The following is a 19658-nucleotide window of genomic DNA, read 5'->3' as shown; positions in this document are numbered from 1 at the left end:
TTATGTGCTCAAGCCAAATTTTTATAAGCAATAGTTTTCTAAGATTCAGAAATGAAGCGTCCAAAAAGAATGAACATGCAGTGAATTGATACAAGTGCTATTAACATCACAGTGTTACTGTGTTTTTTTTCTGTCTTAGAAAGTGTAACACGTTTAAAGGATATCCACAATTTCTTTCAAAAATATGGGTAAGGAAGAAATAATTTTTGTAATTTTCATTACGGTTTATAGAAATGTTGAAATGCTATTTAATTGATTGAAATTTTAGATCAGATATACAAGCTGTCAAAATAGCCAGAAGGAAGTTGGATAACTATTACTGTACTGTCTTTAGATTTCAGTTTTATGATTATACCATGGATAGGGTAAATAGTTATATGACTGAATTGTTCCTTTAACAATATTGTATTATCTTGTTAATCTTGTTATAATAACTTCATATGATCTAGGTTGTTAAACAATTAAAACTTGGTTTAAAGGTTCAGATCATAATGATTCTTAGAATTTCTTGGAATTATTCTGATATAAGTACCCATTCCTTTTAATTAACCACATTCTCTGATTAAAATTTTTAAGGTGAGTCACCTACAGATAAACTCCTGTAGCCTTACACCCACATTTGACAATAATTTGACAGCTCATACTGTAAATGTTATTGATGTAAATAAAGGTTCCGTTAAGTAGAGTCCTGGTAATTCTGACTTGGCTACCTTTGAAACCAAAACCTTCCTGTGTCTCCACATTCCAAATGCAGGATCAGTGTGTTTCATTTGCCATCCTAGATCATGTCCCTTCACTCTACAAGTAAGAAGAATGGGAAAATGAGTTTCTAGTTCTTTTGGCTTCTAAAGCAGTAGGTAACCTCCGACAGCCACCAAGTCTTGGATGGCAAAAAAGATCACATCTTGGCTATATACAGGACATATGTCCACTTTGTTACTTCTTCAATATAACTTGCTCCAGTTGATTTTCTTGCCACTCTTTTTGTTTCTTTGTTACTCTCCAATGGATACATCATTTTTAACTGTGCCTTTGACTACCACAATAATTCCAAGTAATTATTTCTATTAAGCTCTAACAGGCTCATATTGCTGACTGTATCTCACCTAGTTGACCATATGATGCTCACTCCAAGAACTTGCCAGCACATCTGAGCTCCCATCTTCAATATTTAATGACCAATTACCCAGTCACCAAGTGACTCTTATCTCCTTTATTACCACTTCTTCCCCACCAAATATGTCACGGAATACTAGAGAATCTACATTCTGGATTCTTTGGAATCTATTTCTTTGTCTTACCATCTCTTCCAATGGAATATCACACATGGACTAGACATCTAGCATTCATTTGAATCACCTTGAGGGTATTTTTAAATGCAGATTTCTAGAACTCATTTCTGAAATAATCAATTTCTACATTAAAATCTCACAATCTATGTTTTTCATAAAACACCCTCCCAGATAATTTTTATGTGTGATCTGATTTGGGATTGCTGGGACCTTAGTAACAAGTTTCTAATTAGTACTCCTTAGTCCAATTTCCCCATCCCACAGCATATTTTCTACACTATTAAAAATTTTTAAAAACATGTTATGATGGCATTTCCCATCTGAAAGTATCTGGTGCATTCTTATATTATGAAATATAAAGTTTAAGATTCTTCCTCTTGGCATTTATTTCATCTAGATATTCATTTATCCAGACATTTCAAAAACCTATTCCCCAGGACCTCCATTCATGTACCAGACACAGGATTGTTCTACCACATTCAAGACTGTGCCCATAAATTTAGTAAATCCAGAGTATGCATATTACTACCAAATTTTCAAACCAAAATATGTTATTTTTTTCATTTCTTTAACCCCTTAAATATAGGATTTCTTATTTATAATAATGATCAAAAAATTGAGGTCTCTGATAATTGCACACTTTATATCAACACCTCTTCCCCAATTTCAACTCATAATGCCATTGCAAATGTTCCCTTTCATTTGTTGCATTTTATTTTAGAGGACATGCAGTGAGGACATGGAAGAGGAAAATGCAACATTGCTGACAGAGTTTGTTCTCACAGGATTTTTGTATCAACCACACTGGAAAATACCCCTGTTCCTGGCATTCTTGGTAATATATCTCATCACCATCATGGGGAATCTTGGTCTGATTGCTGTCATCTGGAAAGACCCTCACCTTCATATCCCAATGTACTTATTCCTGGGGAATTTAGCTTTTGTGGATGCTTTGTTATCATCCACAGTGACTCCGAAGATGCTGATCAACTTCTTAGCTAAGAGTAAGATGATATCTGTCTCTGAATGCAAGCTACAATTGTTTTCCTTTGCAATTGGTGTAACCACAGAATGTTTTCTCTTGGCAACAATGGCATATGATCGCTATGTAGCCATATGCAAACCTTTACTTTATCCAGCCATTATGACCAACGGACTATGCATCCGGCTATTAGTCTTGTCATTTATAGGTGGCCTTCTTCATGCTTTAATTCATGAAGGTTTTTTATACAGATTAACCTTCTGTAGCTCCAACATAATACAACACTTTTACTGTGACATTATTCCATTGTTAAAGATTTCCTGTACTGATTCCTCTATTAACTTTCTAATGGTTTTTATTTTTGCAGGTTCAATTCAAGTTTTCACCATTGGGACTGTTTTTATATCTTACATATTTGTCCTCTACACAATCTTGAAAAAGAAGTCTGTCAAACGTATAAGAAAAGCCTTCTCCACCTGTGGAGCTCATCTCTTATCTGTATCTTTATACTATGGGCCCCTTGCCTTCATGTATGTGGGCTCTGCATCCCCACAGGCTGATGACCAAGATATGATGGAGTCTCTATTTTACACTGTCATAGTTCCTTTATTAAATCCCATTATCTACAGCCTGAGAAATAAGCAAGTAATAGATTCATTCACAAAAATGTTCAAAAGAAATAATGTTTAGATCTCTTACTCATCTCTCTTTTCTATTTACTAAAATAGTCACAAAATAGTGCAAATTAGAGGTACCTATGTTTTTGCCAGCATTAAAAGATTTTGCAATTATAACTGTTCTAGCACTTTAATGACCTATGATGTTAGTACCTATTTAACTAATTAAAATATTCCCATGTTATTCAAAAGCATTTGAGAAATTTTAGTCGAGTGTTCATAATAGAATAATGACAGCAGAAAGCAAATAAAAATATTGTACAGTATGGTATGTTAATCAATGTGTCTTATAAATGCATTAATTGCAAAATAGTCTAGTTCATCTGATACGCACTTAAGTATGATGTTTTTGATACTAACACAACTGTATGACCCAAGACGTCTATCATATTTATCTTCATAGTGAAGGTTGATTTGTGTTTAGAGGAAGACAGGTAGATCCCAAGAATTCTGCTAGCTTTCAAGAGGCCTTTCATTTCACTTAATTGCAAAAGAGTGAATTTTACTTCTTGTAGGGAGTCAACTCACATATGAAACAGAGTAACAGAAATGGAAATGCAATGAGGACAAAATGAGAAGTGTTTAACAGTGAAGGCACTGTCAATGTGCAAGAGGGCAAGAGGGTGCTGTTAACTCTCGTGTTTGTATGAATAAGAAGAACCACGCAGCCGCTAACTTCCTAAGATGGCTTCAAAGGCAATTTCCAGCTGTGATTGTGTTTTCAGAGAATCTGAAAAGCTTCCCTAAATCAGAAAATTAAATGAATAAATAGAACTTAGTTTAAAGTAGGCATAGAAAAGATAAATGACTTAGTAGGAAGAAAATGGTCTTAATCTTCCCAGAAAAAAAGATGATGCTACTAAGATTTAAAAAATCAGTGATGTTACAAGGTTATTGGAATGCGTTGCTGACAATCAGGGGCTTTAAATGCATATCATCAAAGTTCAAATTATTTTAAGATGATATGACATCATAGTGCCCAGTGATTGGAGAGAAAAACATGAAAATGAGGAAGAGTTTGGATATTTCCTGCTTCAAAAAGTCCTTGTTAGCCTTCTTCTCATTTCACACTCTTGAAGTCTGTGAGTCATCCATATGCCATTCCACTCTGCCCTTCACCTTTCGACACTGAAATTCCTTTCACTTTGTCATTGATACCGAGGCCCTTACCCTAAACATTACTCACATATTGTTTCGCAAACCTGTAGTTATTTCCTCCACCCTTCTAGCACTCATTTATTCCCCCATTTTGATGTCAGATTATTTTTTCAACTCCTTCAGTGTCTTCTGATGGATCATCATTGCTATCTGATTATATGTACATGTGTTTCAGGTGTCAATATCTATGTATACATACACTTATGTATACATGAGAGGAGAGAAAGGCTTTTGTTGATTTAATGTGGAAGTCAAAAAGAAATTTTTTTGGCTAAAGTGGAGCAGTAGCATTATTTGGATTATTCCAGTAGAAAGTTCCTACTTAGAGGTGAGTTGATGGTTTCTCATTGGTTAAAGTAAACTTTTGTTAAGAACCTATCATCAGAGTGAAAAGGCAACCTACAGAATGGGAAAAAATTTTTGCAATCTATCCATCTGACAAAGGGCTAATATCCAGAATCTACAAGGAGCTTAAACAAATTTACATGAGAAAAACAAACAACCCCTTCAAAATGTGGGTGAAGAATATGAACAGACACTTCTCAAAAGAAGACATTTATGTGACCAACAAGCATATGAAAAAACCTCGTCATCACTGGTCATTAGACAAATGCAAATCAAAACCACAATGAGATACCATCTCACACCAGTTAGAATGGCAATCATTAAAAAGTCAGGAAACATTAGATGCTGGAGAGGATGTGGAGAAATAGGAAGGCATTTACACTGTTGGTGGGAGTGTAATTAGTTCAACCATTGTGGAAGACAGTGCAGTGATTCCTTATGGATCTGGAGCCAGAAATACCATTTGACCCAGCCATCCCATTACTAAGTATATACCCAAAGCCTTATAAATCCTTCTAATATAAAGACACATGCACGTGTATATTTATTGGAGCACTATTCACAATAGCAAACACTTGGAACCAACCCAAAGGCCCATCAATGATAGACTGGATAAAGAAAATGTGGCACATATACACCATGGAATATTATGCAGCCATAAAAAAGAATGAGTTCATGTCCTTTGCAGGGACATGGATGAAGCTGGAAACCATTATTCTCAGCAAACTAACAGAGGAACAGAAAACCAAACACCGCAAGTTCTCACTCATAAGTGTGCATTGAACAATGGGAACACATGGACACAGGGAGGGGAACATCACACACAGGAGCCTGTCAGGGGGTGGAGGGGAAATGTAGGGAGAGCATTAGGACAAATGCATGTGGGACTTGAAACTTAGATAACGGGTTGATGGGCACAGCAACCCACCATGGCACATGTGTACCTATGTAACAACCTGCACATGTATCCCAGAACTTAAAGTATAAAGAAAAAAAAATTAACATTTTCTTTACCATTTACAACGAGTTGGGATTTCTGTGTGCTTAGGTAGAAACCCATTTTGCTGGAGCCATCTCAGCCTAATGTACTTCAATTTAATTATTTTAACTATTTTCTCCCTTTTGTTTCACTTCTCAATTACGGGATATTTACCAACACTCAGGCACACAGAGCACTTTCTCACCACCAGAGCTGGTTGTCTTTGTCTCAGCATGGAACTCATAAGTTACAATTTCTAGTCTCTTAAAGCAGTGTTTCTTTTATTGGACACTTTGTTTTGCCATGTTAATCATATAGAGAAAATCTGGCAACTGTGATGGCTATGAACTTGCATTTCAGACTCTTGAGGAAATACAGCATACCAGCAAGATTACAATGATGACCCTCATGAGGAAAATACCAAGGGCCTGGGGACTACTCCATAGTCAAAGCACCCATGAACAAAATCAACAGAAATAAAACAAATACAAGTTAATGGTTATAGGCCAGGCATGGTGGCTCATGCCTCTAATCCCAGCACTTTGGGAGGCCGAGGATGGCGGATCACTGGAGATCAGGAGTTCCAGACAAGCCTAGCCAACATGGTGAAACCCCATCTTTACGAAAAATACAAAAAATTAGCCAGACATGGTGGCAGGTGCCTGTGATCCCAGCTACTTATGAGGCTGTGGCAGGAGAATAGCTTGAACCCGGGAGTGGGAGGTTACAGTGAGCCGAGAAGGCACCACTGCACACCAGCCTAGGCAACAGAGTGAGACACTGTCTCAGAAAAAGAAAAGAAAGTTAGTGGTTATAGCAATCTATCAACTTACTATCTAGGCCCAAAGGGCAGTTAGTTGAGAAGATTTTTAGATTTTAAGCTCAAAGCATGTTTTGATGATGGAATAAAATGGCAGTTGCCATCTGTTGATTTTTCTGTTTTGCAGTCTGAGTGTCTCTAATTACGTTATTGGATGTTTTGATGAACTTTTTAGCAGCCAGCTCAGTTGCATGTATGAAGATTATCTTCTGAAGTTTATATCAAGTTGTCCAGACCTAGCATGTAGGGCTTCAGGAAATGGGCAATGTATAGGTAGATAAGAAAACTCAAAGATAACAGACAGAACTTGAATTTCACACTCCGGGGACTGTTGTGGGGTGGGGGAAGGGGGGAGGGTAAGCATTAGGAGATATACCTAATGCTAAATGACGAGTTAATGGGTGCAGCACACCAACATGGCACATATATACATATGTGACAAACCTGCACATTGTGCACACGTACCGTAAAACTTAAAGTATAATTTAAAAAAAAAATGAATGCACTGTAATTTGCTACTGAAATATTTTCGAATATTCATTTGGCAGATCATCAGCTTCCCAATGTATCATTTGTTTTGTAACTAGGTTATTGAGTTGAAGGTGGATCCCACTGATGAATAGGACAAGTATTTTCTATGCCTGAACTCAACATGAATTGACCAGAATGTTTCACAAATCATACTTTTAATTTTGCCTTATTGTCAGAGATTAGTTCCTCCTGTTTTGTTTATAAGATTACATGTCAGGTCAGTGGATTTTTGAGGAAATACTCTGTGAATGGATTCTAGAGGATTATTTGTTATTTTCCCAAAACTTTTTGTTCCTTTTCTGGAAGATTGAGGGGTTGGATCTTTCCTATCTACCTTAGGTACCTCACGTTTGGCTTCAGCTATAGGATTAACCAGGTTAAAGTATCATGTTACTAAATTGATTAAGATCAGGGAGTCCTGGATTATATAATCCTGGAAGAATTCTAAATTCCACAGAAAATGTCTGGCATTTTTGTCTGGGACAAGGATATTTTTCCCTATTGCTCTGAGTCCAGACTTTGACCAACGTGTAAAGGTGGTTAAAGAAGGCAGGCCTGGTTCATCTGAGGAAGTGACTTTATAAGGCATTTATCTAGTTTCCTTTATTTTAATGGGTGAAATTGTAACTGAGCAAAAGGCTTAGTAGATGCACAGTGACAACATAGAGTACAATAGAATGAAATATAGTTGAAACCACCTTTGCAAAAACGATGACAGAAAAATCTCACATAGGCATATCATGAGAGTGAATCTGAAATAAAATCAGGCAGTGCTTCTAATCTCCAAGCTGCCCTTCTTCATTCCTGAGTGTACGTCCAACTACCTCTGGGAGGAATTGAGAGTTTGATTTTGAAACAAAGATGGTAACAGTCTCTCCTCAATGCAAACTTCCTCCTAGCTTGGGGATCTGACCACCTTTGTAAAACTCACAGATTATCACAAGATTAGAAATTATGGCTCCTAATCATGCAACCAGAGGCCACAGATTTCTAACCTTCCTAATTGCTCCTACAGACAATATTTCTATTGTGAAATCTAAGATTGGTGTTCAAGATATTTTGTAGATCCTGAATTCTGATAAATCAGCTGGCACCATCCAGAATGGTAAAAGGACTCCTCTAGTTTTGTGACACACCCACCCCCCCGCCCCAGGATCCACAAGAAGACAGTTTCAACCCCGATGATTTTATCCCCACCCCAACCAATCAGCTTTCCTCATTGCTTAGACCCCTGCCCAACAAACCATGTTTAAAAAATCCTACCCTCTGAATTTTTGGAAAGGGAGATTTGAGTAATAATAAAACTTGAATCTCCCATTTAGCCAGTTCTATATGGATTAAACTCTCTGTTGCAATTCCCCTGTCTTGGTAATGGGCTCTATCTAGGTGTCAGGCAAAAAGATCTCATTAGGTGGTTCCATAGAGAGAGGGAGCAGTTGGAGTTAAGTCAGTCAATGATCTACACCTAGACTTTCTGGAAATTATCTATAAACTAATCTGATAGAATGATAGAATGCCATTATGAAGTTATAGTGACAGCACCAACTGGTGGCAATGCATTGCAAGATTCTCTTTGCTTTTCTTTTTTCCTCCCCCTGATGTTTGCCTATTAACATTTCTCATCAGATTTCAGCTCACCTGGAAGTTAGATAGATGTCTGGAGTTTGAGCTGCAGTTTGAATGAGGAGGACAATTTTACAAGTTTACTTGGGGTTGGCTTCTGAAGGGAATCTAGATCTTTGGCCTTATTAAAATCATGTTTTGACCAGCTCTGATGAGACCATATTAATCGCAGCATTCAGAGCATCCTATTTTATGTACAAACTAAAGTGTGCATAGAATGTCAGAAGTGTTATGTGTTGTGGATAATAGTGGCATAAAGTGTAATTTCAGTTGTTAAAACCCAAACTGGGTACAGTGACTTAATATCCGTTTATTTTATTTTATTTTATTTTATTATTATACTTTAGGTTTTAGTGTACATGTGCACAATGTGTAGGTTTGTTACATATGTATCCATGTGCCATGTTGGTTTGCTGCACCCATTAACTCACCTATGTTTCTAAACTCTGCAATACCCTGTAGGATAATCTCTATTTCTCATACACATCTAAATCCACAATGCCCAGTTGAAGATCTTCACTTTGTCATACAGGGAATCCTAAGATGCTCTCAGGGGAATCCGAGATAGCTTTTTCTCTCCTGGTGAAAACAGAGATATACAATTGGTCAGCACTTGTGTTGAAAGAAAATTTTTACAAACATTTTTCTAAGACTGGAAATGAAGCCTCCAAAATGCATCAGTGTACAAAGAATTGCTGCCTGTGTTATTATCAGATCTGTTCTATTATGTATTTTTCTCTGCTTTAGAAAGCCTAATACTTTTAAAGGATATCCATAATTTCTTATGATATTAGTAAGAGAGAAATTATTTTATCATATCCATTATTATTTTTAAAGAAGTTTTAAAATGCTATTTAATATATAATAATTTTGTATTTGGTTCACAGCATGCCAAGATTGCCGGGAACAAATGGAACCAAGAAGAGTGAAGAATCTTTGTATCGCATTATCATGGTTAAAATCTTGACAAGCAAAATACCTATAAAATAAATTTTTAGTGATAATTTATGATCTTGTTAACCTGACTATAATGATGTTATAAGTTCTGGCTAATTAGAAGTTTAAATGTTTTAAAGCTGGTTTTAAATCTTCAATGCATTGTGATTGTTATATAAGATACTTTTCTGATGATTGTGATGTAGTTTCATTCTGTGTAATCACACTTTCCGATGAAAACTTTTAGGATCTGTCTATTAAATATTTTCTCCTCTTCACCACTTCTCTCAATAATTTCATTGATTACTTATTATATATGGTGCATAAATATATAAAGAATTAAATGCATATAAATACACATTTTTCATATTGAGTATTTTAGATATACATGGTAATACTAGTAATAGTTATAGTATATGTATATCTATGCATATATCTCAGAAAATATGCAGAAAATGTACTTCCCTAAACTTATTAGCATTGATGATTTTAAAAGTACCCCAGAACAAATTGAGTTTTACAGTTTGTCATTATTTTGTAATTTGGGATTGCATGGAAGGAAACCAATGCCTCATAAAAATTTACAAGTGGAATTACTGTCATTTGTTTATTACAATGTTTGTATTAGGATCCAGTCTTTGTCTTACTTGATTCTGCTAAAAATTATCAATCAAAGAAAAAAAACTGACAGAGAAGAATGTGCTCTCAAAATCAGCAACATTTCTTGAGAAATTTAATCACTGTAACAGCAAAGATAAAGCAACATTTAAATATGGAGTAAACTTTCAGACAATGATGATATATTCATGAACAGTGGAAAATTCATGGGAAAAATTATAGTCAAAGTCATTTTATAATACACAAATTCACAGGAAAATAAACTTTGATTTAAAAAAAAAAAAAGAAAATGAAAAGACCCTCAGGGATCTCTGTGGTATTCATGAACATCAGAGTTAATGCACAGATTCAACCCAAGCGTCTGAGCCCTTCCCTCTATTTTGCCTTAGTGCATCTCTGATACTTCCTCTCTCTCTTTTTGTGGCTTTTCTTTTTTACACTTACCTACCTATGACTTCATTATTCTCTGCCTATTTTTCTTCCTCATTGTTGTTGTACTTCACCCACCCACACAAATTTCCCATTCCCCTATTCCTTTTCTCTGTTCGACATCATCTTCTCCTCTTCTCTCAGTTGTCTATCTTTACTTTTGAGAACTTTACTTAAATATCCTACAGAACGAAAAATATTAAATTATTCCATGAGCAGTAGACAAATGCCAGCTATTCTCCACATGTCTTAGAGTACTCTATCTCATTCCCTTCACTGTTGCACTGCTTGTCTCCCATTCACTTGTTTGCAGACCATTATTCTATTACATACGGGAAATGGTTCTCACTAACGCCACTAAAAATCACTTAATTTCTTTCCTTTTTTCTTTCTTTTTTTTTTTTTTTTTTTTGAGATGAAGTCTTGCTCTGTCTCCCTGGCTGGAGTGCAGTGGGCGATCTCAACTCATCGCAATCTCCGCCTTCCTGGTCAGGCTGCTCTTGAACTGCTGATCTCAGGTGATCTGCCCACCTTGGCCTCCCAGAGTGCTGGGATTACAGGCGTGAGCCACTGCACCAGGCGAAAAACAAACAAACAAAAACCTCTTAATTTCTATACACAGTGATTTCCCTTCACTCCTTGTCCTACTAGAGCATTTAGTTTGTCATTTTCCCGTATACATCATTTCGTCAAACTTCATGTTTTCCCTCTTTCTTTATGTCCACAACACTCAGCTTTTTAGTTTCCTCTGACTTCTTTCCTTCAACACGCTGCTCAGTATCCTTTTCTGTTCTCTCCCTGGTCTGTCTTTTGAAAAATCCCAGGTCTTTGGGTTGCAACAGGAAGTAAGTTATTGAATTGACATTTACTCTACCATAGAAATCACAGTGCAGTTGGAGAAATCAGCTGGACAATATGGCAGGAACAGGAGGAAGCAAAGTAGCCAGTCAGCAGCCAAAATCTTATTCCAGTAGCAGCTTCATGAGGGTGGTTGTTTCTGCTTCTGTGCTTCCAATGACACAGCTTACATTTTCAAAGGCACTGTTCTAGATGCAGGATGCACGTGATGGGATCTTGATATTTTTACCTCAACTGCCTTTGCACTAAGTTTTTTTTTTTTTTTTTTTTTTTTTTTGATTCCTGTGCATTTGTCTCCATCTATCTCCAAATCTAGGATGTGTTTGGTAGGAAAATCTAGGTGAAATCCTTTGTCTACCACAAAGAGTCATGTAGTAGAAAAGTGTTTCAGGTTTTAGCAGTCTCATGGATGACATGCATACCTTTCATAATCTTTTAAGCCCAGGCATAATCTCCATCCCTATTACCACAGCCACCTGAGGCCTACTGATATCCATAGATGGGTCATTCTAACCTCTTGATTATTAAAATTCTCCTCAGCTGAGGATTTTAATAATCAAGAGGGTACGCTGGTGGACATCCACATGAGCTACAAATACTGTCTTAGTCCATTTGTGCTGCTATAGCGCAGAATACCACAGATAGAGTAATTTACAAAAAAACAAAAATGTACATTTTCAGAGTTCTGGAGGGTAGGAAGTCAAGATCAAGATGCCATCAGATTGGATTTCCTGGTGAGGACTGCTATCTGCTTCCAAAATGTTTCCTTCTTGCTGCATCCTCTGGAGGGGAGAAACACTGTATCCTTACATGGTTGAAGGTGGAATGGAAAAGCAAACTGAAGCATTCTGCTCATGGCTTCCCAAAATTCATATCCTTTTCATATGCAGAATTCTATCCTAATAGCCCCAAAGTTTTAGCATATTTCAGCATCAACTCACAAGTCTAAAGGCTAAAGTCTCATCTAGATATCATCTAAATCAGATATGAGTAAGACATAAAGTATTATTCATTCTGACATAAATTACTCTCTAGATACAAACCTATGAAATCAAACAAGTTATGTGCTTCCAAAATACATGATGGGCCAGAACAAATATTTCAATTCCAAAATGGAGAAATAGAAAAGAAGGAATAATAGGTCTCAATTAAGTCCAAAACCCAACAGTGCAAACAACATTAAATCTTAAGTCTTCAGGATAGCCTTGATGTTATGTCCCGCTTTCCAAATACACCGTGTTAGGGGTTGCATCAATAAGGCTCCTGGTTACTTGCCTCTCTGTCTTTGTTAGTGCATCCTACACTGCAGTTCCTATGGATTGCAGTCCAGTGCCTGTAGTTCTCAGGATGCCACTGTAGCTAGTGGCTATACAGGTCTGTGGTCTCCTGGCAGCTCTATTTCCAAAGATCTACTGAAAATTACCCCATTTGGGAGTCTCTGTGGTGGCTCTGACCCTGTGACAGGTCTCTGCTTGGGTGTTGAGATTATCTGAGGCATCCTCGGAAATCTAGGTGGAGAAATCCATGTGTCCATTCTGCAGGCTTGTGAATTAGCATCACATGGATGTCACCAAGGCTTACCAATTCTGCACTCTGGGGCAGTAGCTTCAGCTGCAGGTATGCACACCTGAGACACAACTTCCATTCAACTCAGCTGGCAAAGGAGTTCTGTGTCATAATGCAAAGAGCAGAGAATTAAGGGGGCCCTGGGAAGTGAGTTTCCAGGTCCCCTCAAAGTCCTGGCACTCTGGGACTGGCAGGGTCCAGTCCCAGATATGCGACATGGCAAGCTTGAAGATCTCTGAAATACTTTTGGAGTCATTCTCACATTGTCTTGATGAATAGCAGCTGGCTTTCTTCTATTATAAATGGACTAATATTGTGATCAAATGGTCACTTGGTCATACCATTGGCTTTCTTTTTGCAGCATCCATCATTATTCTTTACATGGCCAGGCTGAAAATTTTCTAAATCTTTACATTCTCCTTCCCTTCTGATTACAAATTCCATCTTTTAATAGCTCCTCTCTCCTTGCATTTCACTATAAGCCATTAAGAGAAGCCATGCAGCACCTTCAACACTTTGCTGCTTATAGATTTTTTCTGCCAAATATTATAATTCATTGCACTTAAGATTTGCCTTCCACAAAGTCCCAAGACACAGACACAACTAGGCCAAGATCTTCGCCACTTTATAATAAGGAGAGCGTGCCCTCTAATTTCCAATAAGATAGTCCTCATTTCCATCTAAGACATCATCAGAATATTTTTATCATCCATATTTCTACCCACATTCTGTTCATGACCACTCTGGTAATCTCTAAGAAGGATGAGGCTTTCCCTACCGCTCTTCTCTTGTGAATTCTAACCAGACTTGTCCTTAATGCTTCATTCTTGAAAAATACAGGCTTTTTTCATCATTCGCTTCAAAACTGCTATAGCCTCTACTCATTACCCCTTTCCAAGACACTTCCACACTTCAGGTATTTGTTATAGGAACACTCCACTTGGTACCTATTTCTGTCTTGACCTATTTGTGCTGCTACAACAGAATGCCAGAGACTGAGTAATTTATAAACAGTGAAAATTTATTTTATTACAACTCTAGAAGCTGAGATTTTCAAGATCCAGATGCTGGCAGATTTGGATGTCTGGTAGGGGTCCCGTCCCTGCTTCTAAGATGGTGCCTTGAAAGTTCTTCTGGAGGAGATGAACACTGGGTTCTCACGTGGTGAAAGGCAGAAGAGCAAGGAAACTGAAGGCTGTGGGAAATCTTTTTTATAAGGGCTTTAAGCCCATCAACAAGGAAAGAAGCCCTTGTGACCTAAGCACCTACTAAAGGCCCCACCTCTTAATACTGTCACACTGGCCATTGTTTCAACACCTGAATTGTGGTGGGGAAACATTCAAACCATAGCAGATATCTATATAATGTATACCCAGTTAGAGACATCTCTCCAAGCACCTTGCCTCAAATATCATTGTCACCAGTTTTCCAATTATGCTCCTTTCAAGTCCCTGATCATCCAGCTTAATCATTAGACATAGCTCATAAATTGATACATAATCACACATTTATTCATTTCTCCTTTTAAGCAAATTGAACAACCAAGTACATCATTTAGGATTTTTCTAACTGGGAGGATTTTCTTTCACCACTGTCCTTCAGAAAAGTCCCAGCAAGGAGCCGTAGTATGGTAGCCACCAAAATTTTGTGCAGTGCTTGAATATGTTGCACAACCATCTGTATCCAGGTCTGAGTCTTCTCTTCCAGTGTCAGTTGATTATAAGAAACTCCCCATGAGATTGTTTCTGAAGGCTTGCAGAGATAAGGTAGTGTAGTAGGGGTAGGGACCATGAGCATTTGGGCCACTTCATATAATTTATTTGTTGTGTTAGTCTGTTCTTGCATTGCTATAAAGAACTATCAGAGACTGGGTAGTTTTTAAAGAAAAGAGGTTTAATGGACTCACAGTTGCAAAGTCCGTACAGGAAGCATGGTTGGGGGGGGCCTCAGGTAACTTACAATCACGGGGGAAGTTGAAGTGGAAGCATGCATGTTGTACATGTCCAGAGAAGGAGGAAGAGAGAGAAGGGGGGAGGTGCTACACACTTTTAAACAACGAGATCTCATGAGAACTCACTATCATGAGAACAGAAAGGGGGAAATCCACCCCTATGATCCAATCACCACACATCAGGCCCCTCTGCTAACACTGGGCATTGGAATTCAACATGAAATTTGGGTGGAACAACAAATCCAAACCATATCACTATCCGTGATCCAAGTGCAGGTGATTTTATTTCTTTAATAAATACTTTTACTATCAGGAAAGTTACATGTCACTATTTAAATATGAAATATAAATATTGCAAGAAAGTAAATTCGATTTTATATTCTGAATGGATGCTGCTTAACGTGTTATTCTGTTAATGCTCTAACGAAAATTCTGAACATGCTACCACCATTTTCAAATCGTTCAATAATACTTCATTGGTTTTTATGTAAGTTGGGGTAAAGAACATATCCTTGAACTACCCATCGAGGTCCCACCCATGCTGGCCTCCCTGAACACACCTGGTCCTTCCTGCTTCTCTCTTTGCATACCAGCCACACTTACCATTTGTTGTTTCTTCAACGATCAAGGCTCTCTGATAATCTAGGTCTTCCCATGATGAAGACCTGTTAGATGGCAAATGTCCACAGGTATCACTTTATTAAAAATAAAGGCTCTTGAGAAACCCACACCAGAACTGCTGAAAAACAATCTGCATTTTGACAACATCACTAGGAAAGTCATAGGCATTATAGTTTGAGAAGCACAGACCTAGGACACCTCCCACCTCAAGCCACTCTCTGGCTTTGTTTTACATTTGCTCCTTGTCTTCTTCCTAGTAAAATTTCCCATCAGATTTTAGCTTACAGTGGGGGAATCTACATATATGTCTAAAATTTGCATGTCATAAATTTGCAAGGGAAGGACAATTGTATTTGAGGTTGCTCCCAAAGAGGATCTAGAACTTTGGCCTCATTAAAATTATGTTTTGGTTACCTCAAATAAGACTATACTAATTAAAGCACTAAATTTTACATATAAACATATAAATTTTACATATAAAATGTAAATATAAATATAAAATTTACATATAAATTTTACACATTTACACATAAATTTTACATGTAGGTAAATTTTACATATAAACATGTAAATTTTACATATAAACAAAAGTTTGAACAAATATGACAGAAGTGTCATCCATGGTGGTAAATAGTAACATCAAGTGTTATTTCAATTGTTAAAACTAGAAGTGTCTACCATGAAATGATGTTTGTGATTCCAGAACTCTGTAATGATGCCCTTGGGGATGACCTGGACTTATACATGTGCAAACACACAATGCCCAGCCCATTAGAACAGCTTCAATTTGTCCTACACGGAGTCCTCTGACACTCTTATAAGAATTTCAGTTTTCCACTCCTTCCTCTGGCAAAAGTCCCCAGTTGCGCAACTGGGCCACTTATGTGCTCGAATCAAATTTAATAAACAACATTTTACTATGCTTGGAAAATGGGACCTTCAAAAAGAATGAGCATGCAATGAATTGCTACCTGTGTTATTGACATTGCTGTGCTACTATATGTATTTCTTTTCTAGAAAGTGCAACACGTTTAAAGGATAGCCACAATTTCCTTCAAAATATGGGTAAGGAAGAAATAATTTCTCTAATTTTTGTTATCATTTGTAGAAATGTTGATAATGCCATTTGATTCATTAAAATTTTAGATTGGGTAACAACCTGTCATAACAGCGAGTCAGAAACTGGATGACTCTGACTGGACTATTTTTATATTTTAGTTTTATGACTACAATATTGATAAAGAGTTATAAGACTGAATTGTTCCTTTAATATTTTACTATTTTCTTGATCTTATTATAATGAATTAATATGAACTAGGGCATTAAGCAATTAAAACTTGGTTTAAAGGTTCAGATTATAATGATTCTTAGAATTATTTCTTGGAATTGTTCTGATATAAATACTCATTCCTTTTAATTAAGCATATTCTCCAATTAAAACTTTTAAGGTAAATCACTTAGCTATTAACTCCTGTATCCTTACATTCATGTTTGACAATAATTTGACATCTCACACTGTAAATGTTATGCATATGTGTATGAAGGTTGCATTAAGTAGAGTCCTGGTATTTCTGCTTTGGCTACTTTTGAAACCAGTATCTTTTGTCCCTGTATTTCTCTCTTTCTCCATATTCCAAATGTAGGATCAATGTGTTTAATTGGCCATCCTAGATCACTTCCCTTCACTCTAGATGTAAGAAGAATGGGAAAATGAGTTTCTAGTTCTTTTGGCTTCTAGAGCAGTAGATAACCTCTGACAGCCTCTATGTCTTGGATGGCAAACTAAGGTCACATCTTGGCCATTTACAGGACATATGTTCACTTTGTTAGCTCTTTAATATAACTTGCTTGAGTTCATTTTCTTGCCATCCTTTTTGTTTCTTTTTTACTCTCCAACGGATACATCATTTTTAATTATGCCTTTGACTACCACGATGAATCCAAGTAATCATTTCTATTGAGTTCTAATAGGCTTGTATTACTGATTAGAACACACCCAGTTGTCCAGATGATGCTCACTCCAAAAACTTGTCAGAACACCTGAGTTCTCAGTGTTTAATGTCCTTCTTCCCAGTCACCAGGTAACTCCTCTCTCCTTCATTGACCACTTCATTCCCACAAAATATGTCACAGAATACTAGAGACTCTACATTCTGAATTCTTCAGAATATATCTCTTTGTCTTATCATCTCTTTCAATGTCATACCACACAAAGACTAGACGCTTAACATGCATTTGAATCAACTGGAGGGTATTTTCAAATAAAGACCCCAAGACCTCACTCCTGAAATAATTTCTACATTAAAACCTCACAACCTATATTTTTCAAAAAAACTCTCTCAGATAATATTTATGAGTAATCTGATTAGGGATTGCCTGGAACTTACTACAACTTTCTAAGTTGTATCCCTGAGTCCAGTTTCCTCTTCTTGCAGCATATTTTCTACACTATCAAAAACTAAATTTAAAAAATATATTAGGATATAATATCCCATCTTAAAATTTTTGGCAAATGCTTATTATATGAAGAATAAAAGTTAAAATCCTTCACATGGTATTTATTTCATTTTTTTTTAAATTCAGACCCTTCAAAAATATTTTCTGTTGACATTGGATCATATGCCAGACACACAATTTTTCTACTGCACTCAATAGTGTCCATAGAAATATACTGCATACAGAGAATGCACCTCTTTTTATTAAAATCTGTTAATTCCTGCACAGTTTCAAACCAAAATATATCATTTTTTTCCATTTTTTCATTGCAACAAATACGGTTTCATCAGTTATAGGACTGATTAAAAAATTGAGAGGGTTCTGATCATTTTAGGGTTTACTTCAACACCTCTTCCCCAATTTCAACTCATAATGCCATTGCAAATATTCCCTTTCATTTGTTGCATTTTATTTTAGAGGACATGCAGTGAGGACATGGAAGAGGAAAATGCAACATTGCTGACAGAGTTTGTTCTCACAGGATTTTTATATCAACTGCAGTGGAAAATACCCCTGTTCCTGGCATTCTTGGTAATATATCTCATCACCATCATGGGGAATCTTGGTCTGATTGCTCTCATCTGGAAAGACCCTCACCTTCATATCCCAATGTACTTATTCCTCGGGAATTTAGCTTTTGTCGATGCTTGGATATCATCCACCGTGGCCCCAAAGATGCTGAGCAACTTCTTAGCTAAGAGTAAGGTGATATCTCTCTCTGAATGCAAGATACAGTTTTTTTCGTTTGCAATCAGTGTAACCACGGAATGTTTTATCTTGGCAACAATGGCATATGATCGCTATGTAGCCATATGCAAACCTTTACTTTATCCAGCCATTATGACCAATGGACTGTGCATCCGGCTATTAATCTTGTCATACGTAGGTGGGCTTCTTCATGCTTTAATCCATGAAGGATTTTTATTCAAACTAACCTTCTGTAACTCCAACATAGTACATCACATTTACTGTGACATTATCCCATTGTCTAAGATTTCTTGTACTGATTCTTCTATTAATTTTCTAATGCTTTTTATTTTCTCAGGTTCAATTCAGGTATTCAGCATTGTGACTATTCTTGTATCTTATACATTTGTTCTCTTCACAATCTTAAAAAAGAAATCTGATAAAGGTGTAAGGAAAGCCTTTTCCACCTGTGGAGCCCATCTCTTCTCTGTCTCTTTATACTATGGACCTCTTCTCTTCATTTATGTGGGCTCTGCATCTCCACAAGCAGACGATCAAGATATGGTGGAGCCTCTATTCTACACGGTCATCATTCCTTTGTTAAATCCTATCATCTACAGTCTGAGAAATAAGCAAGTCATATATTCATTCACAAAAATGTTAAAAAGAAATGTTGAGGTTTCATACTAATATCCTTTCTCTAATTATAAAAATAGTCACAAAATTATGCAAGTTAGAGGTACCTATGTTGTTCGAAGATTTTTCAAGTGTAACTGTTCTAGCACTTTAATGAGCTAATGTTTTAGTACCTAATAAACTAATCGCAATATGTCTATATGTTATTCAAAAGCATTCTAGAAATTTTTATCATGTTCATATAATAGAATAATGATCACAGAAAGCAAATAAAATAGCCTAGTTCATCATATAACTACTTGAGTATGATGGTTTTGATACTAATACCACTGTATTACCTGAGATGCCCATCACATTTAACCCATAGTGGAGGCAGATTTGTTTTTGAGTGAACAGAGGTAAATCCCAGTAATTCTGCTTACCATCAGAGGTCTTCCATTTCTCTATATTAGG

At 36.6% G+C, this 19658-nt stretch overlaps 2 protein-coding genes across 2 annotated transcripts; both read left to right on the top strand.

Annotated features, from left to right (window-relative positions):
- The first annotated feature begins 1945 nt into the window (after window positions 1-1945).
- On the top strand, window positions 1946-3054 carry LOC100606537 (olfactory receptor 5H14). The gene has a single exon (XM_003261704.3). The coding sequence runs from the start codon at window positions 2032-2034 to the stop codon at window positions 2962-2964; it is 933 nt and encodes a 310-aa protein (XP_003261752.2). The 5' UTR covers window positions 1946-2031; the 3' UTR covers window positions 2965-3054.
- A 15218-nt stretch (window positions 3055-18272) lies between these two features.
- LOC100606883 (olfactory receptor 5H1) lies at window positions 18273-19259 on the top strand. The gene has a single exon (XM_003261705.3). It carries the CDS (start codon window positions 18318-18320, stop codon window positions 19257-19259), a length of 942 nt encoding a protein of 313 aa, XP_003261753.2. The 5' UTR covers window positions 18273-18317.
- The last annotated feature ends 399 nt before the right edge of the window (window positions 19260-19658 follow it).

This window comes from Nomascus leucogenys, chromosome 21 (assembly GCF_006542625.1).
Source record: "Nomascus leucogenys isolate Asia chromosome 21, Asia_NLE_v1, whole genome shotgun sequence".
Lineage (NCBI taxonomy): Eukaryota > Metazoa > Chordata > Mammalia > Primates > Hylobatidae > Nomascus > Nomascus leucogenys.
The sequence above is the reverse complement of the archived record's forward strand: the minus strand, read 5'-3'. Positions and strand labels throughout refer to the sequence as shown.